Below are 24,029 nucleotides of genomic sequence, written 5' to 3'. Positions count from 1 at the left end.
GAGTTAACTATATTTTATAACTAATACAGGTTATAAAATGCTTGAAAAAGTAACTGAAATAGGTTACATAACTTAATCAGTTACACCCCTGACTGACATAGCAGAACTATCGAACAGCTATAACTCTGGTAAAAATAGTCACAGAAAAAAAACTTCCTTTATGAACATCTGCACAGTAAGCTTGTTCATTTGAAAAAGTTTGAAGCAAATCAGACCCATAATGTCGGAGGAGTAGGACACAAAGATTTTGGGACGTACGCACAGATGTAGACAGCAGCAACACTACATGTCCCCACAACACATAAATGTGGGGGAATAAAAAGCATCAAAATTAAACTGTAATTCTAAATCAAATGGGGACAAAATTCATGAAATTTTGTGCCAGAGTTACAGACCTTGTGTCAAATGATAAAGATGATGATATGGAACAACAATTTAAGTTCAAATCAAATCCATTAAGCAGTGACAAAGATATAGTTTATGCACTTTTAAGTAAAAAGAGGGATAATTCATGTGCTGGCATGAGAGTTATAGCCCTTGTGTCATATAATGTGAGTGATGATGCAGTTAATTGATTTTAAATTGAATCAAGTCCTTTCTGTAATAACAGAGATATTGTGAAAAGGCGTTCAAGCTTCCACCTAAAATTCTAAGAAAGTGTGGTGGGATTATTCATAAAATACTGTGCCAGAGCTATAGACCTTGTGATATATGATGTGGGTGATAATGTAGAACAAATATTTTAAGTTAGACTCAAATCCCTTCTATAATATTAAACAGAGATAGAGTAAAAATGCATCAAAATTAACCTAAAATTCTAAGTAAAAATGAGGGGAGCATAATTCATGACAAATTGGAGCCAGAGTTAGGGACTTTGTGCCATATGATGTGGGTGATGATGTGGAACAAGTATTCTAAGTCTGAATCGAATTCATTTTGTAATGACTGAGAGACAGTGAATTTCAAAGTGCACCAAACCTTTAAACTAAAATTCAAAGTAAAAAGGCATGATAATTCAGGAAATATTGGTGCTAGAGCTATGGCCCTTACGTGGGTGATGATGGGAAATAGCTTTTTCAAGTCTGAAGTAAACTTTTTATCTATCAAGTAATAACATAGATAAAGCGAAAGTGCATCAAAACCTTAACCAAGGTGTGGATGCGGACGTGGGCACCGAGATGAGTAGGATAGCTCTTGATATACTTTGAAGTCAAGCTTAAAATTCTTAACCCAGGTTCTTTTACAAAGTTTGCATTCAACATATAATATGTTCATCTTAGCATTGTCAGGCTTTATGAGAGGAATATTAAATGAACTGGTAGCCTTTAACAAATGTTTGGCTTTATCTTAACATTTTCCACATACTAGGGTTATAAAACAAGTTGACACCTATACCTGATGTATAAATGACACCCCACAGTTTAAGCCTGATTACAATGGAGAGGTAAAAAGCCCGGAATAAGGGTAACAAACCTGAGCCATTCTCCAGTAACCCTTGCTGTAAACTGGTCGTAGTGTACATGCCTCTTTAGCCATCTTGATAGCAGCATCATATGCTTCAAGCTGAAAAAGCAAATTAGAAAATGCTTTTGTAGAAAAGCACATGTCTCCCCAAAAGCATAGTAGTAACAGGCAGGAAGTCAATAGGGCACAGGAGCAAAGACAATGAGACACTGAGATATAAAATTAAATCCAGCAATTCTTAACAAGGAAGTTGTTCACTATATTTTTAGTATAAACTATGGTGACCATTTCACACAAATTAAGGTGGTTCTGCACAATCATTTGAAAACAGGAAGTAATGACATAGCACCATTTATCATTTATTACTGACTCCAAAACAATCGTGGTCATCTATGGTTCTGTATAAGCCCATTTGAAGGTTCTCCGTCAAGCGGTTCTCAAGTTACTGAGCAGAAACAGTTTTCACTTTCAAGTCCCTGTGACTTTGACCTTTGACTTACTGATATGGTGACTTATTTCATACGCCCAATCATGTTAACAAGTTTGAAGGTGCTTGTTCATGTGGTCATCTAGTAACTGTGCAGAAACAGTTTTCAATGTTCAGGTTTTTTGACTTACTGACCCCAAAAACAAGACGGCCAAGATGGCCCTAGGTCGCTCACCTAAGAAAAACACCATAACAGTGTAAAACATGTTTGACCTAGTGACTTCATGGAAACAAATATTCTGACCAATTTTCATTAAGATTGGACCAAAAAATTGGTCTCTTGCGATAAAACAGGCATTTTCTTAAATATGACCTAGTTTTTGATCCTAGATGACCCATTTTCGAACTCGGCCTAGATTTCATCAAGGCAATCATTCTGACCAATATTCATGAAGATCAATTGAAAAATACAGCCTCTATTGCATACACAAGATTTTTCTTTGATTTGACCTATTGACCTAGTTTTTGACCCGAGATGACCCATTTTCAAACCCAGCCTAGATTTCATCAAGGTTATCATTCTGACCAATATTCATGAAGAATAATTGAAAAATACAGCCTCTATCGCATACACAAGGTTTTTCTTTGATTTGACCTAGTGACCTAGTTTTTGACCCGAGATGACCCATTTTCGAACTCGGCCTAGATTTCATCAAGGTTATCATTCTGACCAATATTCATGAAGATTAATTGAAAAATACAGCCTCTATCGCATACACAAGGTATTTCTTTGATTTGACCTAGTGACCTAGTTTTTGACCCGAGATGACCCATTTTTGAACTCGGCCTAGATTTCATCAAGGTTATCATTCTGACCAATATTCATGAAGATCAGTTGAAAAATACAGCCTCTATCGCATACACAAGCTAAATGTTGACGGACAGACAGACGACAGAGAGACGCCGGACATCAAGCGATCAGAAAAATTCACCTGAGCATTGCTCAGGTGAGCTAACAAAAGCGGTCATCTATTTCACAAGCCAAATTATACTATCAAGTTTCAAGTCTAATGGTTCTTCAGTCATTGAGTGGAAAGCGTTTTCAAGGTTCAGCCCCTGTAACCTTGAGATTCTGGCTTACTAAGCCCCCCCTCCCCCACCCCAAATACCCGTCATCTATTAACAAGCCCCAATCATGCTATCAAGTTTTAAAGTTCTGTGTTTGGTTTGATAAAGATCTACCAAGCAGCTTATGAGAAGAAGATATTAATAGAAATTTTCTATGTGTAGCTCTAGTGGCCTGTAAAAGGGGTCAAGTGGCCCCATCTGCTTTTTGCCAATATCTAACACTCATTATTACTAACTTCCTATTTTTTCATTGTCACACATACATTCTTTGCCCAACTTGGTGAAATGAACACATTGCAAACTTTCACCCCCAACATTGGGTGAATAGCATTAATTGTGCTATAATGGAACTTCTACAAACCTTGAAGTTGGCAAAACTTGCATTGCACAAAACTACGGCACGGAATTCTAGAAGTTCTTGCAAACTCTCTGCTGTTTCATCATCATACACACAACCTAAACCCGAGTCTACAATCTTACTGGCTCTGAAATTATTAAAATACATTGCTATAATATGTAATTAAATTCTTAACAAGAGCTGACACTATTAGTGACAAATGCCCCCGAAGCATGCCCAAGAATGCTACTATTGTCTGTGCAAAATATGCCAGAATAGTTTAGGATAGACCATCTTAACCTTTAACCTCTAAGTGTAACCTTGACCTCAGAGCTAGGGGTCTGGATTTTGTGCATGACACATCTCATTATGGGGAACATTTATGCCAAGTAATTTCAAAATCCTTTCAGGGATGGCAGAGTTATAGCCTGGACACAAAACAGACCCTGCTAACCTTTGACCTCTAAGTGTGACCTTGACCTTGGAGCTAGGGGTCTGAATCTTGCATGACAGGTTGTCTCATTATGGTAAACATTTATGCCAAGTTACTTAAAAATCTCTTTACGAATGGCCGAGTTACAGCCATAACAAGAATTTCAATGGACGGACAGAGACAGTGCAATTCTGGGGCATAAAAACTTACAAATAAAAATCATCAATGGCATAACTGATTTAAAGCTCAGTAGAGAGGGTGCAGCTCTGTGGATCATGTGGTCATGAGTTCAACTCCCAGGCCAGCCGTTTGTTCTCTGTAACAATTTGATAAAAGACAGTGTGTCTGAAATCATTCGTCCTCCACCTCTGATACATGTGAAGAAGTTGGCAATTAATTGGAAAGAACAGGTTAGTACTAATACAGAATCAAAAAAAACTGGTCAGGTTAACTGCCCGCCATTACATAACTGAAATACTGTTGAAAAAACATACAAAACTCAAAACAAACAAATCATTAATGGATAGGGTTACCAATTAACAGTCCATTTTATTAAAAACCTGTGCTTGACAGACACATCTACTTCTCTGCAATCTCAGTGCTATCATAAATACTACTTCCGCTAAGCTAATATAAATTTGTAAAAGACGCTTTGCTTTTTTTTTTCCTACTTGCATTTTCTCAACAGTATTTACGTTAGTATGTAAAAGCAGGCAGTTAAGGGGCTAAGTTGAAGTAGATGAAAAACATTGCGGACCATGCTAGGATGCTACTGACCAAGTTTGGTGGAATTCTGTCCAATAGTTTCAGTGGAGACATCATCTAAAGAAGAGTGTGCATGGATAGATGACAGATGGTGAGCAATCACAACAGCTCACCCCTAGCACTTCTAGCTCAGCTGAGCTAAAATGACAGAAACTTGATAAAGAGCATATAAATCTTACTTTGTATACGAGTTTAATGCTGCAAGGTAGTCTTTCTTTTTGATCAGATCATTTCCTTTATCTTTCTTCTTCTTTCTAAAAATTAAAATACACAGTCAATAATGCTGCCATATCACACAGTATTACACAAGCCTATGAAAAATTATACACTTCTGTCCAGTATACAGACAAATACTGAGTAAGGAAGAATGTGCATACAATCTAACTAATCATTACGTTGTATCAACTAAATCATGGCAATTTGATTTAATAATAGAACTTTTTTCATTATAAAAGTTTGGAAATATTCTAGCAAATATATGTTCTCAGATCTGACTCAGGTAAGCATTTAAAAAAAAAAAAAATCTTACGCATATTCAAATCTAGTTGTAAAGCTCATAGATGGATAATCTAATGGTCCATTGGTTGCTATCAATTTTACTGTAAGCTTGAAATTGCTTCTTGGTGGAATGTTAGGCTCTCTGCAAAAACAAAAATGTTTTTCTAATGTATTATAATTCAAAATTTTCACTTTTTTTGTAGCTTCCTAGGACAAAATAAAAACATCAAAGATTTTCTGAAATTACATTTACATGCAAATTCTTATTGAATGAAACTAGCCTTCACAGATATACAATTAGGCCAAACAAAAGTGGATACATGTTTAGCCTCATCAGGAGGGTAGTTTATGGCTGAAAAACAAAATGAAACAAACAATAAGAAACAAAGTCTCATAACTCTGCAAAATATTTACTAATATAATATGCACAACTAGGGTTGGTACTCATCACTTGTTTGAAGTTTCACTAAATTGTGTACAAGGGTTCTGAGATTAGACACACAGAAGATTGCATAATTATGCAGACTGTATGTAATATAGGATATTAACAAAAAAAAAAAAAGACCCTTAACTGTGCAGAATTTTTTCCTGAAAGAGCCTAACGTGCACCATGCATAAGTTGGGTTTAACTACTGAAGTTTAAAAAAATTGTGTGCATGGGTTCAGGAGATTAGGCACAAACAAGATATGCAGACTCTATGTACAGTGATACCATAAATATTCATGCGGACTAATTTTTGTAGATTTCAAGGTTTAACCAATCCACGAAATTTAATCCAAGCACACAAGTAAAATTCCCATTCATTTTATGTTAAAAAAATGATATCCACGAATTCATATCCCCATGAAATTGCCATTTTGACCAAAACCCCACAAATCAAATGATTTCACTGTATGTAATAGTTATATTAAAGTAACAAGAGGGTCAGAATAACCCTATATCGCTCACCCACTAAACATGGTCTTGGAATCATCAAGGTAAACATTCTGACAAAGTTTCATGAAGACAGGGCGTTAAATGTGGCCTCTACGTGTTAACAAGCTTTTCCTTAGTTCTGAGTGGTGACCTAATTTTTGACCCCACATGACCCAGTTTTTAGCTTGGCCTGAGAATCATCAAAATAAACATTCTGACCAAGTTTCCTGAAGATAGGGTCATCAATGTGGCATCAAGAGTGTTAACATGCTTTTCCTTTGATTTAATTGGGTGACCTAGTTTTTTACTCCATATGACCCAGTTTTGAAACTAGCATAGGAATTGTCAAAATAAATATTCTGACCAAGTTTCATGAAGATAGGGTCACAAATGTGGTCTCTATGATGTTAACAAGCTTTTCCTTTGATCTGACCTGGAGACCTAGTTTTTGACCCCAAATGACCGTTTCTAACTTGGCCTATAGATCATCAAGATAAATATGCTGTGTAAGTTTGTATCAAATCAAAGCATAAATGTAACCTCTATATGGCTGAAAGGGCCAAAATAGAATTTTTTGCCATTTCAGATGCTGTAACTCTAGAACCCATGATGGAATCTAGCTGATTTTGGAAAGGAACCAAGATCTTATTGTGATTTAAGTTGTATGTAAGTACAATGTATGGTTAAAACTGAATGTAAAATGTCACTTTTATTGTGTTTACAAGGTAAGAAAATTGGCTCTTTCAGGGGTCAGTAAGGGACAGTAACTCCATAACCTACAACTGGATCTGACAGAATCTTCATCAAATCCAAGAGCTATTGTTCTTAAAAATATTTTGCAAATCTGTATCAAATCAAACTATAAATGATGCAAGATATTATGCCATACTAATTGTGTGAAAGTTTAAATAAAACTGATTGCAAAATATGGTCTCTATCATGTTAACAAACTAAAATAGCAAATTTTGGCCCTTTATGGGGCCATATCTCTGGAACCCGTGGTAGGATCTGGCCAGTTTTAGAAAGGAACCAAGATGTTATGCCAACACAAGTTGTGTGCAAGTTTGATTAAGATCAATTGCAAATGTGGTCTCTATCGTGTTCACAAGAAATTGTGGACGGACGACAGATAATAGGCAATCACAAAAGCTCACCTTGTCACTATGTGACAGGTAAGCTAACAAAAAAAAAGTCCCATAACTCTGCAGTTCTTTTTTCTGAAAGAACCTAACATGCATCATGCACAACTACTGGTGCTATTGCTCACTTGAATGTGTGAAGTTTCATTAAATTGTGTCAAGAGGTTGAGGATTAAATTGTGTCAAGAGGTTGAGGCTTAAATTGTGTCAAGAGGCTGAGGATTAAATTGTGTACAGAGGATGAGGATTAAATTGTGTCAAGAGGTTGAGGATTAAACTGTGTCAAGGAGATGAGGATTAAATTGTGTCAAGAGGTTGAGGATTAAATTGTGTCAAGGGGTTGAGGATTAAATTGTGTCAAGGGGATGAGGATTAAATTGTGTCAAGGGGTTGAGGATTAAATTGTGTCAAGAGGTTGAGGATTAAATTGTGTCAAGAGGTTGAGGATTAAATTGTGTCAAGGGGATCTTACAAGAGGCAATTTTCAAAATCTGTTACTGAAAGTCTGATGTTCACAATCTGTGTAGAAATTTGTGAAACCTTATTATGAGAGATATATGATTCAAAGTTGTGAATTGGACTGATTTGTGTTTAACTGTACATAATTATAACTCTACTCATGCTGTAAAAATTGCAGGAGTGTGAATCATTTAAAGCCAAATGTATATAGTCATTTGAACAATTTAACACATTTGCTGATTACTTACTCTCCTAGATCTCCATACATATACTTGAAGCCTGCTAACACTACAGCTTTCTCTCCAACATTCATCAATGCTACAGCCAAGTCTAGTGCTGTCAAACAAACATACAAATAGCAAAACTGAATTACGATGAGAATTATCATACCATCATACAATGATCGTAAAAAATGTTCACTTTTAAGCTACAATTCTGATTATCAAAGAAACTCCCCTTTTTAAAAGCTAGCTAGATTTACAAATTTGATGTTTAATGTCAAGCAAACAAGCAGTTTTGGTTATTTTCCATTAAATAATATAAATCTATATGACCTGGTATGGCCAAAATCATTGCAAACATATGAAAGAAAACCCAACCTCATCTTCACTGACTTAACAAAATGAAACTAGAGTAGACTGAGGTTGAAACAAGAGCAGTTGTTTACCTTGCACTACATCTCCATCTCCTAGCACATACTGTAAATGCTGTCTAGGAAAGACCTTGCCCAATTCTGGAATTTCTTGCAGTACATTCACTATCACTTCATCTCCCATGTTTGGTCTCTTGCCCGAGCCTGCTTCTAAAATCTAGAATAGACAGCAAGTCACTTAAACCTGTTTTTAAAACCAGCAATAGACAATGAGTCGCCTAAGCCTGCTTCTAAACCCAACAATAAACAATGTGTCATCTAAACCTTCTAAAACCTGCAATAGACACCGAGTCACCCGAACCTTCTTCTAAAACCTGCAATATACAATGAGTTACCCAAACCTGCTTCTAAAACCAACAACCAACTATGAGTTACCTGGACTTCTTTAAAATCGACAATGAGTCACCTGAACCTGCTAATAATACAGACAGCCATTAACGAGTCATCAGAACCTGCTTCTAAAAATGACAACCGATATGAGTCACCTGAACCTTTTTCTAAAACCTACAGTAGAAACTGATTCATCCGAACCAGCTTCTAAAACTTACAATAGACAATGATCTTCTAAAATTTACAATAAAAAATGAGTCATATAAGCCTGCTTCTAAAACCTGCAATAGACAACTGAGTAACAAGTGTCTGCTTCTGAAACCTAGAATTAACACTGACTCCTCTGAGCCTTGTTCTATATCCTACAATAGACACCAAGTCATCTGAGCCTGCGTTACTAAATCCTATAATAGACAGTGAGTCATCTGAGCCTGCGTCTAAATCCTACAATAGACACACGGTCATCTGAGCCTGCTTCTTAAACCTACAATAGACAATGAGTCACCTAAGCCTGCTTCTAAAACTTAGAATAGACACTGAGTCTAAGCCTGCTTCTTAAACCTACAACAGACACTGATTCATCTCAGCCTGCTTCTTCAACCTACAACACAGGGCTCTTACGAGTGGGTGACTTGAGCGAAACAGTCACTTCGGAACTTCAAACTTCGCTCAAATCTAACCTCAAAACAAAATGCAAGTCGCCCGATCTTCTTTGATCTGCACTTGCTAATTATCGCTATCCGGACTATTGAAAATTTGCATGATGTCAAAATGAGTGTTGCCGGGCCCAGAATACACAAACACATGCCAATAGCATAACTTAAGATCCGCCTACTTCAGGTACTTGCAAAATTTTCGTGAGAAGTGTGAAAGCGAATCAAATTATCCGATACACCAGAGACGATTGTGTTCAGCCAATTAGCGCTGTGGTTACATCTTTGACATTTTGCGTTTAATTGTCAACATGTGTGAGTGCAAAAAAGAATGTTTTATAAAGAAATTGTTGATTAAACATGCGATTAATTGGAATTTTACTCTATTATTTGGTATCTATGATAAAAGAATGGCCAAAAGGAACAACAAGTAAAGTATTAATTACGTTAAATTGACTTTCATCAATAAATTGATTTGAATATGTATTTCTAGTTTACACAGTTTACTTTCAGTTTTATTCGAGTGAGATACGTCTGTTCACCGAAGACAGTAGGGACTCGGTGTTAATAACAAACACTCTCATTTTGCATTCATACAAGATATAACCAAAAACCTACGTGTTAGATTTACCGCATTGGCTTGAATTGTTGAAAACAACTTTATTTCAAAATTTTGTAATGAAACAATAACCACTGTATGGGAAATGGTATGTAATGAAGAAAATAAATGGTCATCAATGTTTTATTTTATCTAAAATTAACTAAGAAACAAAACAAGAGCTGTCAGTTGACAGCGCGCTTGACTATTCTCAGTGATTGATAGTATAATATAAGCTATGAGTAAAACTTAAACATTACCATAAGCATTTTCTAAGTCGAAAAGGGGCCATAATTCAGTCAAAATGCTTGATAGAGTTGCCTCCTTTTTTATACAGACTGGGGTCATGATGGTAAACAAGTATGCAAAATATGAAAGCAATATCTCAATGGACTTTGAAAATATTTGGGGTGGTACGCAAACTTTAACATTACAATAAGCATATTCAAAGTCAACAAGAGTGCAAGAATGTCACAATATACGCCCGTCACAGCAAATTTCTTTACTCTAGCACCTGTATTTGCAAATGGAATTTTAACTTTGTGGTTGTTTAGTAATAACTAAGTGTTTTGTTTTTCTAAGTCCACAAAATTCCAAAGTAACATCTATGTTGTACCACAGAAAAGTGGTCTGGGTTTTTCATCTCAGCCTGCTTCTTAATCCTACAACAGACATCGAGTCACCTAAGCCTGCTTCTAAATCCTACAACAGACATTGAGTCATCTCAGCCTGCTTCTTAATCCTACAACAGACATCGAGTCATCCGAGCCTGCTTCTAAATCCTACAATAGACATCGAGTCACATAAGCCTGTTTCTTAATCCTACAACAGACATCGAGTAATCTGAGCCTGCTTCTAAATCCTACAACAGACATCGAGTCACCTAAGCCTGCTTCTAAATCCTACAATAGACATCGAGTCACATAAGCCTGCTTCTAAATCCTACAACAGACATCGAGTCATCTGAGCCTGTTTCTAAATCCTACAATAGACATCGAGTCACCTAAGCCTGCTTCTAAATCCTACAACAGACATCGAGTCACCTATTTAGTCTGCTCCTAAATCCTACAACAGACATCGAGTCACATAAGCCTGCTTCTAAATCCTACAACAGACATCGAGTCACATAAGCCTGCTTCTAAATCCTACAACAGACATCGAGTCACCTAAGCCTGCTTCTAAATCCTACAATAGACATCGAGTCACATAAGCCTGCTTCTAAATCCTACAACAGACATCGAGTCATCTGAGCCTGTTTCTAAATCCTACAACAGACATAGAGTCACCTAAGCCTGCTTCTAAATCCTACAACAGACATCGAGTCACCTATTTAGTCTGCTCCTAAATCCTACAACAGACATCGAGTCACCTAAGCCTGTTTCTAAATCCTACAACAGACATCGAGTCACCTAAGCCTGTTTCTTAATCCTACAATAGACATCGGAGTCACCTAAGCCTGTTTCTAAATCCTACAATAGAGATCGAGTCTCTTTTGTTTTGGGTTTAAACGCCGTTTTTCAACAGTATTTCAGTCATGTAACGGCGGGCAGTTAACCTAACCAGTGTTCCTGGATTCTGTACCAGTACAAACCTGTTCACCGCAAGTAACTGCCAACTTCCCCACATGAATCAAAGGTGGAGGACTAATGATTGCAGACACAATGTCGTTTATCAAATAGTCACGGAGAACATACGCCCCGCCCGAGGATCGAACTCATGACCCCGCGTTCCTTAGACCAACGCTCTACCTACTGAGCTAAGCTGGCGGGCAGACATTGAGTCACCTAAGCCTGTTTCTAAATCCTACAATAGACACCAAGTCATCTGAGCCTGCTTCTAAATCCTACAACAGACATAAAGTCATCTGAGCCTGATTCTTTAAGCTCACCACATATAAGTTGCGCTGCAGTACTACAGTAAATGTACATGTTTATTTTCTTACTGACAAAGTTTGTTCAAGACAGGATATTATCCTTCCATCAGTCCTGCAATGTCCATCACAAATTCAAAAGGCATAGATGTTTGAAGTATGCAAGTAGAAACAATATTCAATATTGGTGAATATAGCAAAAAAAGAATTCTAACATTTAAAAGCAAACATACCTTTTTAAGAAGAGTTCCATTTCCTAAAATATCTAAGAATCCTGAATGTGTCTCATCTGCACTACCTTCCTTTTCATCTGCTGTTGCTTCTAATTCTTTTGATGCACTCTGTTCTGTGACACTCGGTGCACTCTGTTCTGCGACACTGGGTGCACTCTCTTCTGTGATACTTGGTGCACTCTGTTCTGTGACAGTTGGTGCACTCTCTTCTGTGACAGTTGGTGCACTCTCTTCTGTGACAGTTGGTGCACTCTGTTCTGTGACACTTGGTGCACTCTGTTCCGTGACACTCGATTCACTCTGTTCTGTGACAATAGATTCACTCTCTTCTGAAAGTTTGTGTGCACTCTGTTCTGATGAGACTATTAGTGTACTCTCTTCTAAAACTTTTGACACAATTTGTTCTGCAACTTTCAGTGAACTCTCTTCTAAAATTGTTGGTGCACTCTGTTCTGAGACGTTAGGTGAACTCTCTTCAAAGTTTTTCGATGAACTTTGCTCTAAAACTTTTGGTGTATGTGTACTCTGTTCCAAGGCTTGTGAGTTATCACTTGTTCCCTCTCCACCTACATCTTTAACTAAATTTTCAGTGTCCACAGCTTCATCTTCAAACTGACCTTGAGATGGTGCACTCTGACCTGGCACTTGAGGATTTTCGTCCTCTGTTTTCTCTAAAGCAACATGCTGTTTTGGAGTGTTATCATCGGTTTCTTGTGACGGCTCATATGCATTTGATTCTTGTATCTCATCAAATATAGACTTCACTTGTGAATTCTCAACTGTGTTGTCTTCTTTAAGATTCTCATCTGCAGTCTGAAAATAAAAATCTTTGCTTTATTCAAGTTGAACAGTTGTGCCCTGAAAATTATTTATATTAGATCTTGTCAAACCCTGCCAATTACATTGTACTTAAGCAGTCCCTAAGCTTCCATATATCGAAAGTATGAGTTTTTCACTTGAAATAAGTCCCCAAACCCAAACAGTAGACACTTTGGAACTTTGTTATATGCCATAACAAACTGTCCCTATGTGAAACTTGTATTATTTGGCATGAGGATCGAATTTTACTAAAACATTTCTTCTACATAAATTTTATTCACCAAGGGCATGAAAATGTCACAATATATGCACATCAAAGCAAATAAATTTGGACTTTAAAATACTCAACTAGAGTCATTACTCAAGAACGACTGGAACTATATATCTGGTTATTGAACTTGGGTGAGATATTGTGCCTATGAACATTTCGGACCAAACCTGGTGAACACTGGATAACTGCCCAAGTAACTGTGTGGACATTGTCAATTTTTGCCATTATGAGTAAATCAAGGGCCATAACTCCAGCCATTAGGATGGTCAGGCTGGTTATCTATTTACACAGGATATTGTGTCTACAATCATTCTGACCAAGTTTGGTGAACACTTGATAAGAACTGTAAGTTAATGACAATCATCAAATTACGTAATCTCCACAGGGGATTTTGGCATTCTCTGGTTCTTTAAGAAAATAAGTCTTGAGCTATTTTTACAACCAAAGAATGCAGAATTGCCTAATGCAAATAAGTAATCTTACAGACACTGGTGAGTGTCATTATAGGTCCGCTACCTTAATGAAATATAACTACAGCTTACCTGTGCAGAGTTTGATTCAGTATCTTGGTCCTTGTCAGCTTTTGTTTCAAGTTCTTCATTCCCAACGGCAACAGGAACTTCTACTTCAAGATCCTTAATCAAATAACACAGTTTTTGCATAAAATCTTTCTTTTTTGTCGATTCTGGCATAAATAAACAGGGCAAACATGTACAGACAAGGAGATTTTTATAACCTGGTGCATGTTTTAGATTGAATATTACAAAACTTCTGAGAAAAACAATTCCAGATCTTAATGTAAAATATCCAAAAATTTAATAAAATTCATAAAGTTATGTTGTTGATTCAATATTTATCTTAAATGTTAGTAACATGAGTCAAGCTTTTTATGCGTATATGTTTGACTAAGTCATGGGCCATAACTCTGGTCTGGCTGTGTGAGATCCAAATTTAGACGAGAGGGATGGGGGCACAACTGTTACAACAAGAGCTGACCGGAAGACAGCCAAGCTCGACTATTCGAAATATTGTCACAGAAGCAGGAAATTATTACCCAAAATGTTAAATATCAAAAGAGTTTTAAGTTCGAAAGGGGACATAATTTGACCAAAATGCATATTAGAGTTATGGGACTTGATTCTATCAACTAGTTTTATAACCCCGAAGACACATGTGAAGTTTCAATTCAATATCTGCATTAGTTTTGGAGATAGTAACTTGGATGTAAAACTTTAACCAGGATTTTCTAAGTCCAAAAGGGGGCATAAATTTCCCAAAATACATGTTAGAGTTATGGGACTTGACCCAGTGAGGTAGCTAATTGATCTAGAAAAAGAAACAAGAGCTGTCCATAAGACAGCCAAGCTCGACTATTTGAAATATTGTCACAGAAGCAGGAAATTATTACCCAAAATGTTAAATATCAAAAGAGTTTTAAGTTCGAAAGGGGACATAATTTGATCAAAATACATACCAGAGTTATGGGACTTGATGCTATCAACTAGTTTTATAACCCCGAAGAAACATGTTAAGTTTCAATTCAATATCTGCATTAGTTTTGGGGATAGTAACTTGCATGTAAAACTTTAACCAGTATTTTCTAAGTCCAAAAGGGGGCATAATTTGCTCAAAATACATGTTAGAGTCATGGAGTTTGACCCAGTGAGGTTGGTAATTGACCTAGAAAAAGAATAAATAAGTTTCAAAGCTATATGCCTTTTGGTAATAGCTGTATATACTTGCACGCAAAACTTTAACCAGGATTTTCTAAGTCCAAAAGGGGGCATAATTTGCCCAAAATACATGTCAGAGTTATGGGACTTGGTGTATCAACTAGTTTTATAACCCCGAAGACACATGTGAAGTTTCAATTTAATATCTGTAGTAGTTTTGGAGATAGTTACTTGCATGTAAAACTTTAACCAGGATTTTCTAAGTCCAAAAGGGGGCATAATTTGCCCAAAATACAAGTCAGAGTTATGGGACTTGACCCAGTGAGGTAGGTAATTGATCTAGAAAAAGAAAAAATAAGTTTCAAATCTATATGCCTTTTAGTAATAGCTGTATGTACTTGCACACAAAACTTTAACCAGAATTTTCTAAGTCCAAAAGGGGGCATAATTTGGCCAAAATACATGTCAGAGTTATGGGACTTGGTGCTATCAACTAGTTTTATAACCCCGAAGACACATGTGAAGTTTCAATTCAATATCTGCATTAGTTTTGGAGATAGTAACTTGGATGAAAAACTTTAACCAAAATTTTCTAAGTCCAAAAGGGGGCATAATTTGCTCAAAATACATGTCAGAGTTATGGGACTTGACCCAGAGAGGTTGGTAATTGACCTAGAAAAAGAAAAAGTAAGTTTCAAAGCTATATGCCTTTAAATGATAGCTGTATGTACTTGCATGCAAAAACTTAACCAAAGTGTGACGCCGACGCCGACGCCAGGGTGAGTAGAATAGCTAGACTATTCTTCGAATAGTCGAGCTAAAAATAAGTTTCAAATCAATATGCCTTTTAGTAATAGCTGTATGTACTTGCACGCAAAACTTTAACCAGAATTTCCTAAGTCCAAAAGGGGGCATAATTTGGCCAAAATGATGGTCAGAGTTATGGGACTTGGTGCTATCAACTAGTTTTATAACTCCGAAGACACAGGTGAAGTTTCAATTCAATATTTGCATTAGTTCTGAAGATAGTAACTTGGATGTAAAACTTTAACCAGAATTTTCTAAGTCCAAAAGGGGGCATAATTTGCTCAAAATACATGTTAGAGTTATGGAACTTGACCCAGTGAGGTTGGTAATTGACCTAGAAAAAGAATAAATAAGTTTTAAAGCTATATGCCTTTAAATGATAGCTGTATGTACTTGCATGCAAAAACTTAACCAAGGTGTGACGCCGACGCCTGGGTGAATAGAATAGCTAGACTATTCTTTGAATAGTCAAGCTAATAAATATACAGTAAGAATTAGAGATAACTAATTTTTTCAATAAACAAATTCCTGATATAGTCACAGTTCTTGTGCCCTTGCGTCCTATACTTATAGATTAATAGCTTTGTATTGGGAATATGCATAAGTTCTGCAGAGGAAATATTGTGCGACTTTAGGAGCACAATATTCTTCCACTGCAGAACGAGTGCATATTTCACGATGAAAGATAATAACCTTTTGTAACTAAATGCACTTTTTAAATATAAGAACTGTTATTTCTTCACAATTATTCAAATATTTGACATCTTAATAAATAAAATAGTAAACAAAAAGTGTTTTGTTCCAGAATAGGTAAAACAAAATGTCTGTTTAGAGAAAAACATCTGAAGAAACCCTCAAAGTACATTGATGCACTGGCAGGAATACCAATACAGTTAAACATGTTTGTGAAGATCTCCTCTGGCAAATGAAACAAGAGCTCTGCTAAGTGGGGCTTTTTTTTGCCACCTACCTACATGCCAAGGTTGAAATCAATACCTTGTACAGTTATGCTTAGCTATGGACACAAATTGTAAAAGACAATATCTGTAACACATATATTTTCTTTTGGAGAAGTAACGACAAAATTTTGTGGTAGGTGAAGTAGTATGACAAAGATATCAAAGATAGTGGACTCACAGTGACAATCAGGATATTACATATTCCCATTATGTAATTTGGGCATTTCCCAACTTTTAAGGAAGACCATTGTACATGTTGAGCAATATTTACATCATAAGAATAACAAGTCAACTAAAGAGAATATGTAATTAAACAAATATTTAAGAGTGTCATTCTGGGTTCACTACCTTAATGAAAAGATTTTATCATAATTTACCTGTACAGGTTCAGTCTTGGTAACCTGGTCTTTGTCAGCTTTTGTGTCAACTTCTTCATCCCCTACTTCCTTGTCAGGTTTTGTTTCATCTTCTTCAACCCCAATGTCGTTGTCAGCTTTAGTTTCAACTTCTTTATCCCCAACATCCTTGTCGGCTTTTGTTCCAACTTCATTTCCAATGGCACCGTGGACCTCTACATCAAGATCCTGAATCATATAAACCATTTATTTTATTTTTTGTTGAGTCTTGGCATTCACAAACACAGAGAAAAACATTTGGAAACAAGAGCTTCACCAAGAGAGGGGGTGGGTGGGGTGGGGGAATGGGAAGACTGTAATGTAGATTGTTGCAGTCTTCACATCGTATCATCACCACATACCTATACTCCAACACCAAGTCAATACATGTACCTTTAATAGATTTTCATTTATACTCTGGACACAAAAATGATGAGCATATTTCACCTTGCTGTGACCTTGACCTTTAACCTACCACCTTGGTTCATGCACTCAACACATCGTCTTATCTTCACCTACCTACATCCCAAGTCAATAGCTTGCATGGTTGATAAGATATGCTCCTGACACTAAATATGACAGACAGTTTTGACCTTTAAGCTCAATTTGTAACCTTGACCTTCAAACTACAAACCAGGTTCATGTTCTATGCACATTGTCTTATCACCACCTACCTACATGCCAAGTTTGAAGTCAATAATTTGAATGGTTAATAAGTTATGCTCCAGACGTGAAATATGATGGACAGATTTGACCTTTGAGCTCAATTTGTCACCTTGACCTTTGACCTACAGACCCAGTTCATGTGCTCTCCACATTGTCTCATTGCCATCTACCTACATCCAACTTTGAAGTCAATACCTTGAATGGTCATTTAGTTATGCTCCAGACACAAAATTTGTTGGACAGTTTTGTCATTTTAGTTCAATTTGTGACCTTGACCTTTGACCTACAGAGCCGATTCAAGTACTCTGCACATCGTCTCATCGCCATCTACCTATATGCCAAGTTTTGAAGACAGAATCTTTAGTGGTTATAAATTTATGATCTGGACACAAATTATGACGAACTGACAGACAGATGCAAAGACAGCTTATAATATGGATAATGTATAGCGTGTTATATTCACGGTGCCAAATGTTTGCATTTTTTGTAGAGTTTTGAATTCACAGTGTCTTAATTTTGCAGAAACTTCTTCGACCGCGAATTATAAACCTTGGTTGTAAACAACAGAAAGGGAGGTCACTCTTCCTAGACATGCAAATAATAATAAATACGCAAAACAAAAATAAGATTTACATTGACACTGATAATAAATTACCTCCTTTGCGGGGAGCGGAATCGGTTTGACACTTAACTATCGATTTTTGTTTTCTTGAAAATAAACCAATAAAATATTGTTCTATCTGATGTTTCCTTTTTAAAATTTAAATATTTTTATGAATGAATAGAAAGCAATGTTCAATATCTCGGAATGGCATTTTTCAAAATGACATCAACTTCTCAATTCAAACCTATAACAAATGGTGTGGTCATCTTTTGTTAAGATCTGTTAAACTTTATAGATGAAATCGCCAGTAATCATAGGAAATTAGCGTGACACCTCGTGTCAGTTTTGTTGTTCACAGTTTTATCTCGGTTAAAGATTATAGTCGATGTTTAATTAGTATCGTAAAATTTAGGATTTTTCATATTTCTTTCTTCAAAGTACTATTTAATTTATATAAAAACTAGAGCTATCACTGAAGGTGTCGAATATTTCCCCCGCACGCACTGACACAGTACATTGCAATTTGACGCACACAATGTAAAGTAACAAAAAAGAAAGTCAATAAGGCTGATGAGTAAAGTTTGTAATTAAGTGGTCTTCTTGGTGAAATACGTATATTCGCGGTAACAAAAAGTTGCGGTGTTTAGATTTCGCACTGTCAATGTTGACCACGAATATAGCAAAAATTAAACTTCCACGATTATAACCTGTTACACAGTAGTGAAAGGGTGGAAGCATTAAACATTTGAGTAGTGACCTTGACCTTGCATGGTTGAATTTTGAGTCCTGCACATCGTCTTGATAAGGGGAATATTACAGCCAAGTCATTTTAAAATCCTTCAAAGGGTTTAGGAGATACAGAGTGGACACAAAATGGAAGCCTCAAACATTTGACCTTGAGCCGACATGGCTGACTCATGCCTTCTACACACTGTCTTGATGAGGTGATCATTTGACCCAAGTTTCATGAAAATCTTTCAAGGGGTTAAGGAGATACAGAGTGGACACAAAATATGTTACGGAAGGTAGGACGGGGAAGGTAGGACGGACACTGAGACCATTCCTTTAATCCTCCACCACTTGTGGCGGGGGATTAATAAAATAACATGTCCCATTTCTCCAAAACTGGCGTAAAAATGACTGTTGCTCAGAAACAGAAGCATTTGTCATATTTTCTGCAATAGGAATCACACTCTTGATATTGAAAAATTGACCCGAGTGACTTGGCACTAACAGATGGACAGTCAGGGGGCAAATGTAAAGTCCCCCCCAGTGAAACACCAGTAAAAGACTAACCAGTAGATTCTCATGAGCATGACATTGTGCTGTTGGTAAATTTTGACTGCACACAAAAATAAAGCTCCTGATTTTAATCTAAAGTATCATAACATCTAATAAAAGAATCATACAATTGTGCTGATTCAATCTAAATTAGTAAAATGAGTTATTTATTTATTTGGGTTTTATGGCGCACCAACACAGTATAGGTTATATGGCGCCAAACAGGACTACAAATTTTGGTTTCATATCTCATTTACATCGAAATAAAAACATGAGGTATGGAAGTAAAATGAGTTATTCCAAACATTTCCTTTTAAATATTTGTGTTGTTGAATTCGGAAGGAAATACTGAATGTTGCAATTTTGTTGATGCACCAATACAATATAATGACATCACATGGCACGTGCAATTTTGCTGAGAATAAATAGGCTAAGAACTGTTACTTTTCACTATTATTTGAATATTTGACAGAAAAATAAATAAAATCATGAAAATAAATTGTATGAAAATTAGAGATTATCTGGACAAGCCTTACCAGTACATTCTTAAGTTGTAACATATAGCATTCTTAGATTTTCAAGAACATATACTGGTAATTTCTAACAATATGCCCAAGTTCGCTTCATAGCAATACAATACTTTGAAGTAAGTCAACTAATAAGTCATGAATGAAATAACTTTATTATAATTTACCTGTTCAAATTTAGTTTTGGTATCCTGATCCTTGTCAACTTTTGTTTTAACTTCTTCATCCCCAATGGCACCAGGAACGTCTACATCAAGATCCTGTATCATATAATATACAGTTGGCATCTCTAATTCTAATTCTAGGAAATGGGCATTTATCTTCAAAATATCCCAAAACTTCTACTTAAAAGTGGTTCCTGGTGAAGGTGTTTTTCATTAATTGTATTGCCATAGTCTCATATGCATATATATGCATATATATATATATGTATATGTGGCATATACACATGGCATAATTATACATTTTATACACCCTATGAGAGTATTCAGCACTTTGAAACACATTTTTCTTTTTCTTTATATGCAACGTATGATCACCTTTTATGCAGGCACATGTTACAATTTTTTTCTTCAAGACACTGGCTGGTTAAAATGCATAGGATTTGCCAGATGTGACTTTTTATTTTTTTGGACACAACCATGAGTCCCAGAATATTGAATGACTTCCAAAACATGAGCAAAAATTACATGAATTTAAAAGGAATTTTGAAGGGAGTTGATAATGTTTTCATGTTAGCCAGAACTGTGAGCATTAAGTATCAGTTTGAGATACCAATTGTTCAGATTTTTCTATCAATGTTCAGAGACTGCTTCCTTTACTTCTCACTACTACTTTTGCACTCAGGTATCAAATTTTAGATGGTGATTAGGGTATGCTCTCACAGGAAGTTGAACCTTCAGGTAAGGACTAGGACCTGTTACACCGTATCCACTTTGCCAGTGTACAAATTACCCACAGTACAGTTCTAGAAAATATCTTAAAGAATAAAAACTTGTGGAACTACTTTGATCATGTTGATATTGCAGACAGTTTTAAGGTATTGGGCCACTAACAGTAATGTTTAAAGAATGGCATTTGCTTGGTATATTCTTAAAGTTGACCATGTTTCACACTGTGTTGCAAATTTTAAACAACTTTTACCATGCCGTTTTTTGTAAATTTTGTATAGTTTATGATATTCCCTCAAGCTCAAGTAGAGACATATTTCAAAGTGAATGGCCACTATCCAAAACGTTCACAGAGAATTCATTTTACCATTAATTTTGATAGATAAAAAAACATCTTGATACTATTGGTAAACAATTATAAAACACAAAATAAGACTGTCAATATAATTTTTTTCAAGGGTGCCTTAAGTAAACGGATTTAATGAGACAGAATTCTAACTCCAACACTGAAAAATTAAGGTCAAATCCTGTTGGTCTGTTTTGAATTTTGCTCACTTCATTCAAAAACAAGAGGGCCATGATGGCCCTATATCGCTCACCTGTTATCATTGCACTTGAGGACAAGAAGGTCCTCAAAAAAAAATATCTAAGTCCAAAGGACAGGAACAACAAAGGGAAGAAATTTAACCAAAAAGAAAAAAAAATTCTTACAAGGTATAAATATGTCAAAATACACCTAAAAATTGGAGGTACCATCCATGTTGTACCATAGAAAAGTGGTCTCGGTTTTTCCCTACGGCCAATAATAAAAAAGTTACTAAAAATAAGCTATTTATAGTAACATTAAAGGGAAGTAATTAAAAACAACAGTTGTCTCCATAGGATGACACATGCCCCCTATGGCACTTTGAATGAATAGTTATGGCCGATGTTAGAGTTTAGGACCTTTGATGGACCTGGGTCTTGCGCGTGACACGTCGTCTTACTGTGCCACACATTCATGCGTAGTTATTTTAAAATCCATGCATGAATGACAAAGATATGGACCGAACACACCCATCAATGCACTATCATGAAATATGACCTTTAACGTCTAAGTGTGACCTTGACCTTTGAGCTACGGACCTGGGTCTTGCGCGCGACACGTCGTCTTACTGTGGTACACATTCATGCCCAATAATTTTAAAATCCATGCATGAATGACAAAGATATGGACCGGACACGCCCATCAATGCACTATCATGAAAAATGACCTTTAACGTCTAAGTGTGACCTTGTCCTTTGAGCTACGGACCTGGGTCTTGCATGCAACACATCGTCTTACTGTGGTACACATTCATGCCAAGTTATTTGAAAATCCATCCATGGATGACAAAGATATGGACCGGACACGCCCATCAATGAACTATCATGAAAAATTACCTTTAATGTCTAAGTGTGACCTTGACCTTTGAGCTACGGACCTGGGTCTTACGCGCGACACATCGTCTTACTGTGGTACACATTCATGCCAAGTTATTTGAAAATCCATCCATCGATGACAAAGATATGGACCGGACACGAAAATTGCAGACAGACCGACAGACTGTCACAGACAGACGGTTCAAAAACTATATGCCTCCCTTCGGGGGCATAAAAAAATTATTGTAAGTGAACAAAAGAAGGATCTACCAAATAAATCTGTTGACATAAATGAAATTTCAGATCAGTATCTTCATTAGTTACGGAGATATCACAATTTTAATTTGAAATAAAGGGAGGTAATTTGACATAAAATCAGTCCATAGTTATCTACCCATCAGTCAAACTAATGACAATAATGAAATTTCAAATAAGTCCTATAAGTACTTACTAATATAAATCTATTTTGATTACAATCAGAGGAGGTAATCAGATATAAAATAACTCTGGAACCTACGATTGGATCTGATTTGTCATGGAATCCAAGATTTATTGTTGTTGAAGATATTTTGGAAGTTTGTATCAAATAAAACCATAAATGAAGTATCTATATGGCTGCAAAAGCCAAAATAGCCAATTTTGGACCTTTAAGGGGCCATAACTCTGGAACCCATGATGGAATCTGGCCAGTTCAAGAAAGGAAGCAAGATCTTGTGGTAATACAAGTTGTGTACAAGTTTGGTTAAAATCAAATCATAAATGAAGCTGCTATTGTGCAGACAAGGTCAAAATAGCTCATTTTGGCCCTTTCAGGGGCCATAACTCTGGAACCCATTAAGGGATCTGGCCAGTTTAAAAAAGGAATAGAGATCTTATGGTGATACAAGTTTTGTGCAAGTTTGATTAAATTCAAATCATAAATGAAGCTGCTATTGTGCAGACAAGGTCAAAATAGCTAATTCTGGCCCTTTTAGGGGCCATAACTCTGGAACCCATAATGGAATCTCGCCAGTTGAAGAAAGGAACCAAGATCTTATGGTGATACATGTTGTGTGCCAGTTTGGTTGAAATAAAATCATAAATGAAGCTGCTATTGTGCAGACAAGGTCAAAATAGCTAATTCTGGCCCTTTCAGGGGCCATAACTCTGGAACCCATATTGGAATCTGGCCAGTTCAAGAAAGGAACCAAGATCTTATCGTGATACAAGTTGTGTGCCAGTTTGGTAAAAATCAAGTTATAAATAAAGCTGCTATTGTGCAGACAAGGTCAAAATAGCTAATTTTGGCCCTTTCAGGGACCATAACTCTGGAACCCATATTGGAATCTGGCCAGTTCAAGAAAGGAACCAAGATCTTATGGTGATACAAGTTGTGTGCCAGTTTGGTAAAAATCAAGTTATAAATAAAGCTGCTATTGTGCAGACAAGGTCAAAATAGCTAATTTTGGCCCTTTCAGGGACCATAACTCTGGAACCCATAATGGGATCTGGCCAGTTCAAGAAAGGAACCGAGATCTTATGGTGATACAAGCTGTGTGCAAGTTTGGTGAAAATAAAATCATAAATGAAACCACTATCGTGCAGACAAGAAATTGTTGACGCACGGACGGACGCACGGATGGACTGACAACGGATGAAGGGTGATCACAAAAGCTCACCTTGTCACTATGTGACAGGTGAGCTAATAACCTTGGGGCAGAAGTAAAACCTACCTACATTTCTTCCACAATATTTAATATAAAGAGTTAATGCAAAATAGAGCATGTAACTCAGTATTTTTAAAGATGTCTACTCTACACCTTCTGTTTCAGAGATAAATTCACTTTGAACAGCA

The 24,029-nt window shown here is 36.3% G+C and overlaps 1 protein-coding gene across 3 annotated transcripts in view; it reads right to left on the bottom strand.

Annotated features, from left to right (window-relative positions):
* LOC123566588 (uncharacterized) overlaps positions 1 to 24,029 on the bottom strand; it is a 68,053-nt gene that overhangs the window by 34,637 nt on the left and 9,387 nt on the right. For all 3 annotated transcript variants that reach the window (XM_045360839.2, XM_045360842.2, XM_045360841.2), the window contains 10 exons: positions 20,072 to 20,164; positions 16,809 to 17,015; positions 13,535 to 13,627; positions 11,903 to 12,715; positions 8,234 to 8,375; positions 7,815 to 7,902; positions 5,084 to 5,194; positions 4,734 to 4,808; positions 3,381 to 3,504; positions 1,474 to 1,563 (listed from right to left, as the gene is read on the bottom strand). In XM_045360839.2, coding sequence (XP_045216774.2) covers positions 1,474 to 1,563; positions 3,381 to 3,504; positions 4,734 to 4,808; positions 5,084 to 5,194; positions 7,815 to 7,902; positions 8,234 to 8,375; positions 11,903 to 12,715; positions 13,535 to 13,627; positions 16,809 to 17,015; positions 20,072 to 20,164 — 1,836 coding nt within the window. The remainder of the gene's footprint in view (positions 1 to 1,473; positions 1,564 to 3,380; positions 3,505 to 4,733; positions 4,809 to 5,083; positions 5,195 to 7,814; positions 7,903 to 8,233; positions 8,376 to 11,902; positions 12,716 to 13,534; positions 13,628 to 16,808; positions 17,016 to 20,071; positions 20,165 to 24,029) is intronic.

The sequence above is a fragment of the Mercenaria mercenaria genome, chromosome 8 (genome assembly GCF_021730395.1).
Source record: "Mercenaria mercenaria strain notata chromosome 8, MADL_Memer_1, whole genome shotgun sequence".
NCBI classification, from domain to species: Eukaryota; Metazoa; Mollusca; class Bivalvia; order Venerida; family Veneridae; genus Mercenaria; species Mercenaria mercenaria.
Note: the sequence above shows the minus strand (reverse complement) of the source record. Positions and strands in the feature narration are given on the sequence as shown.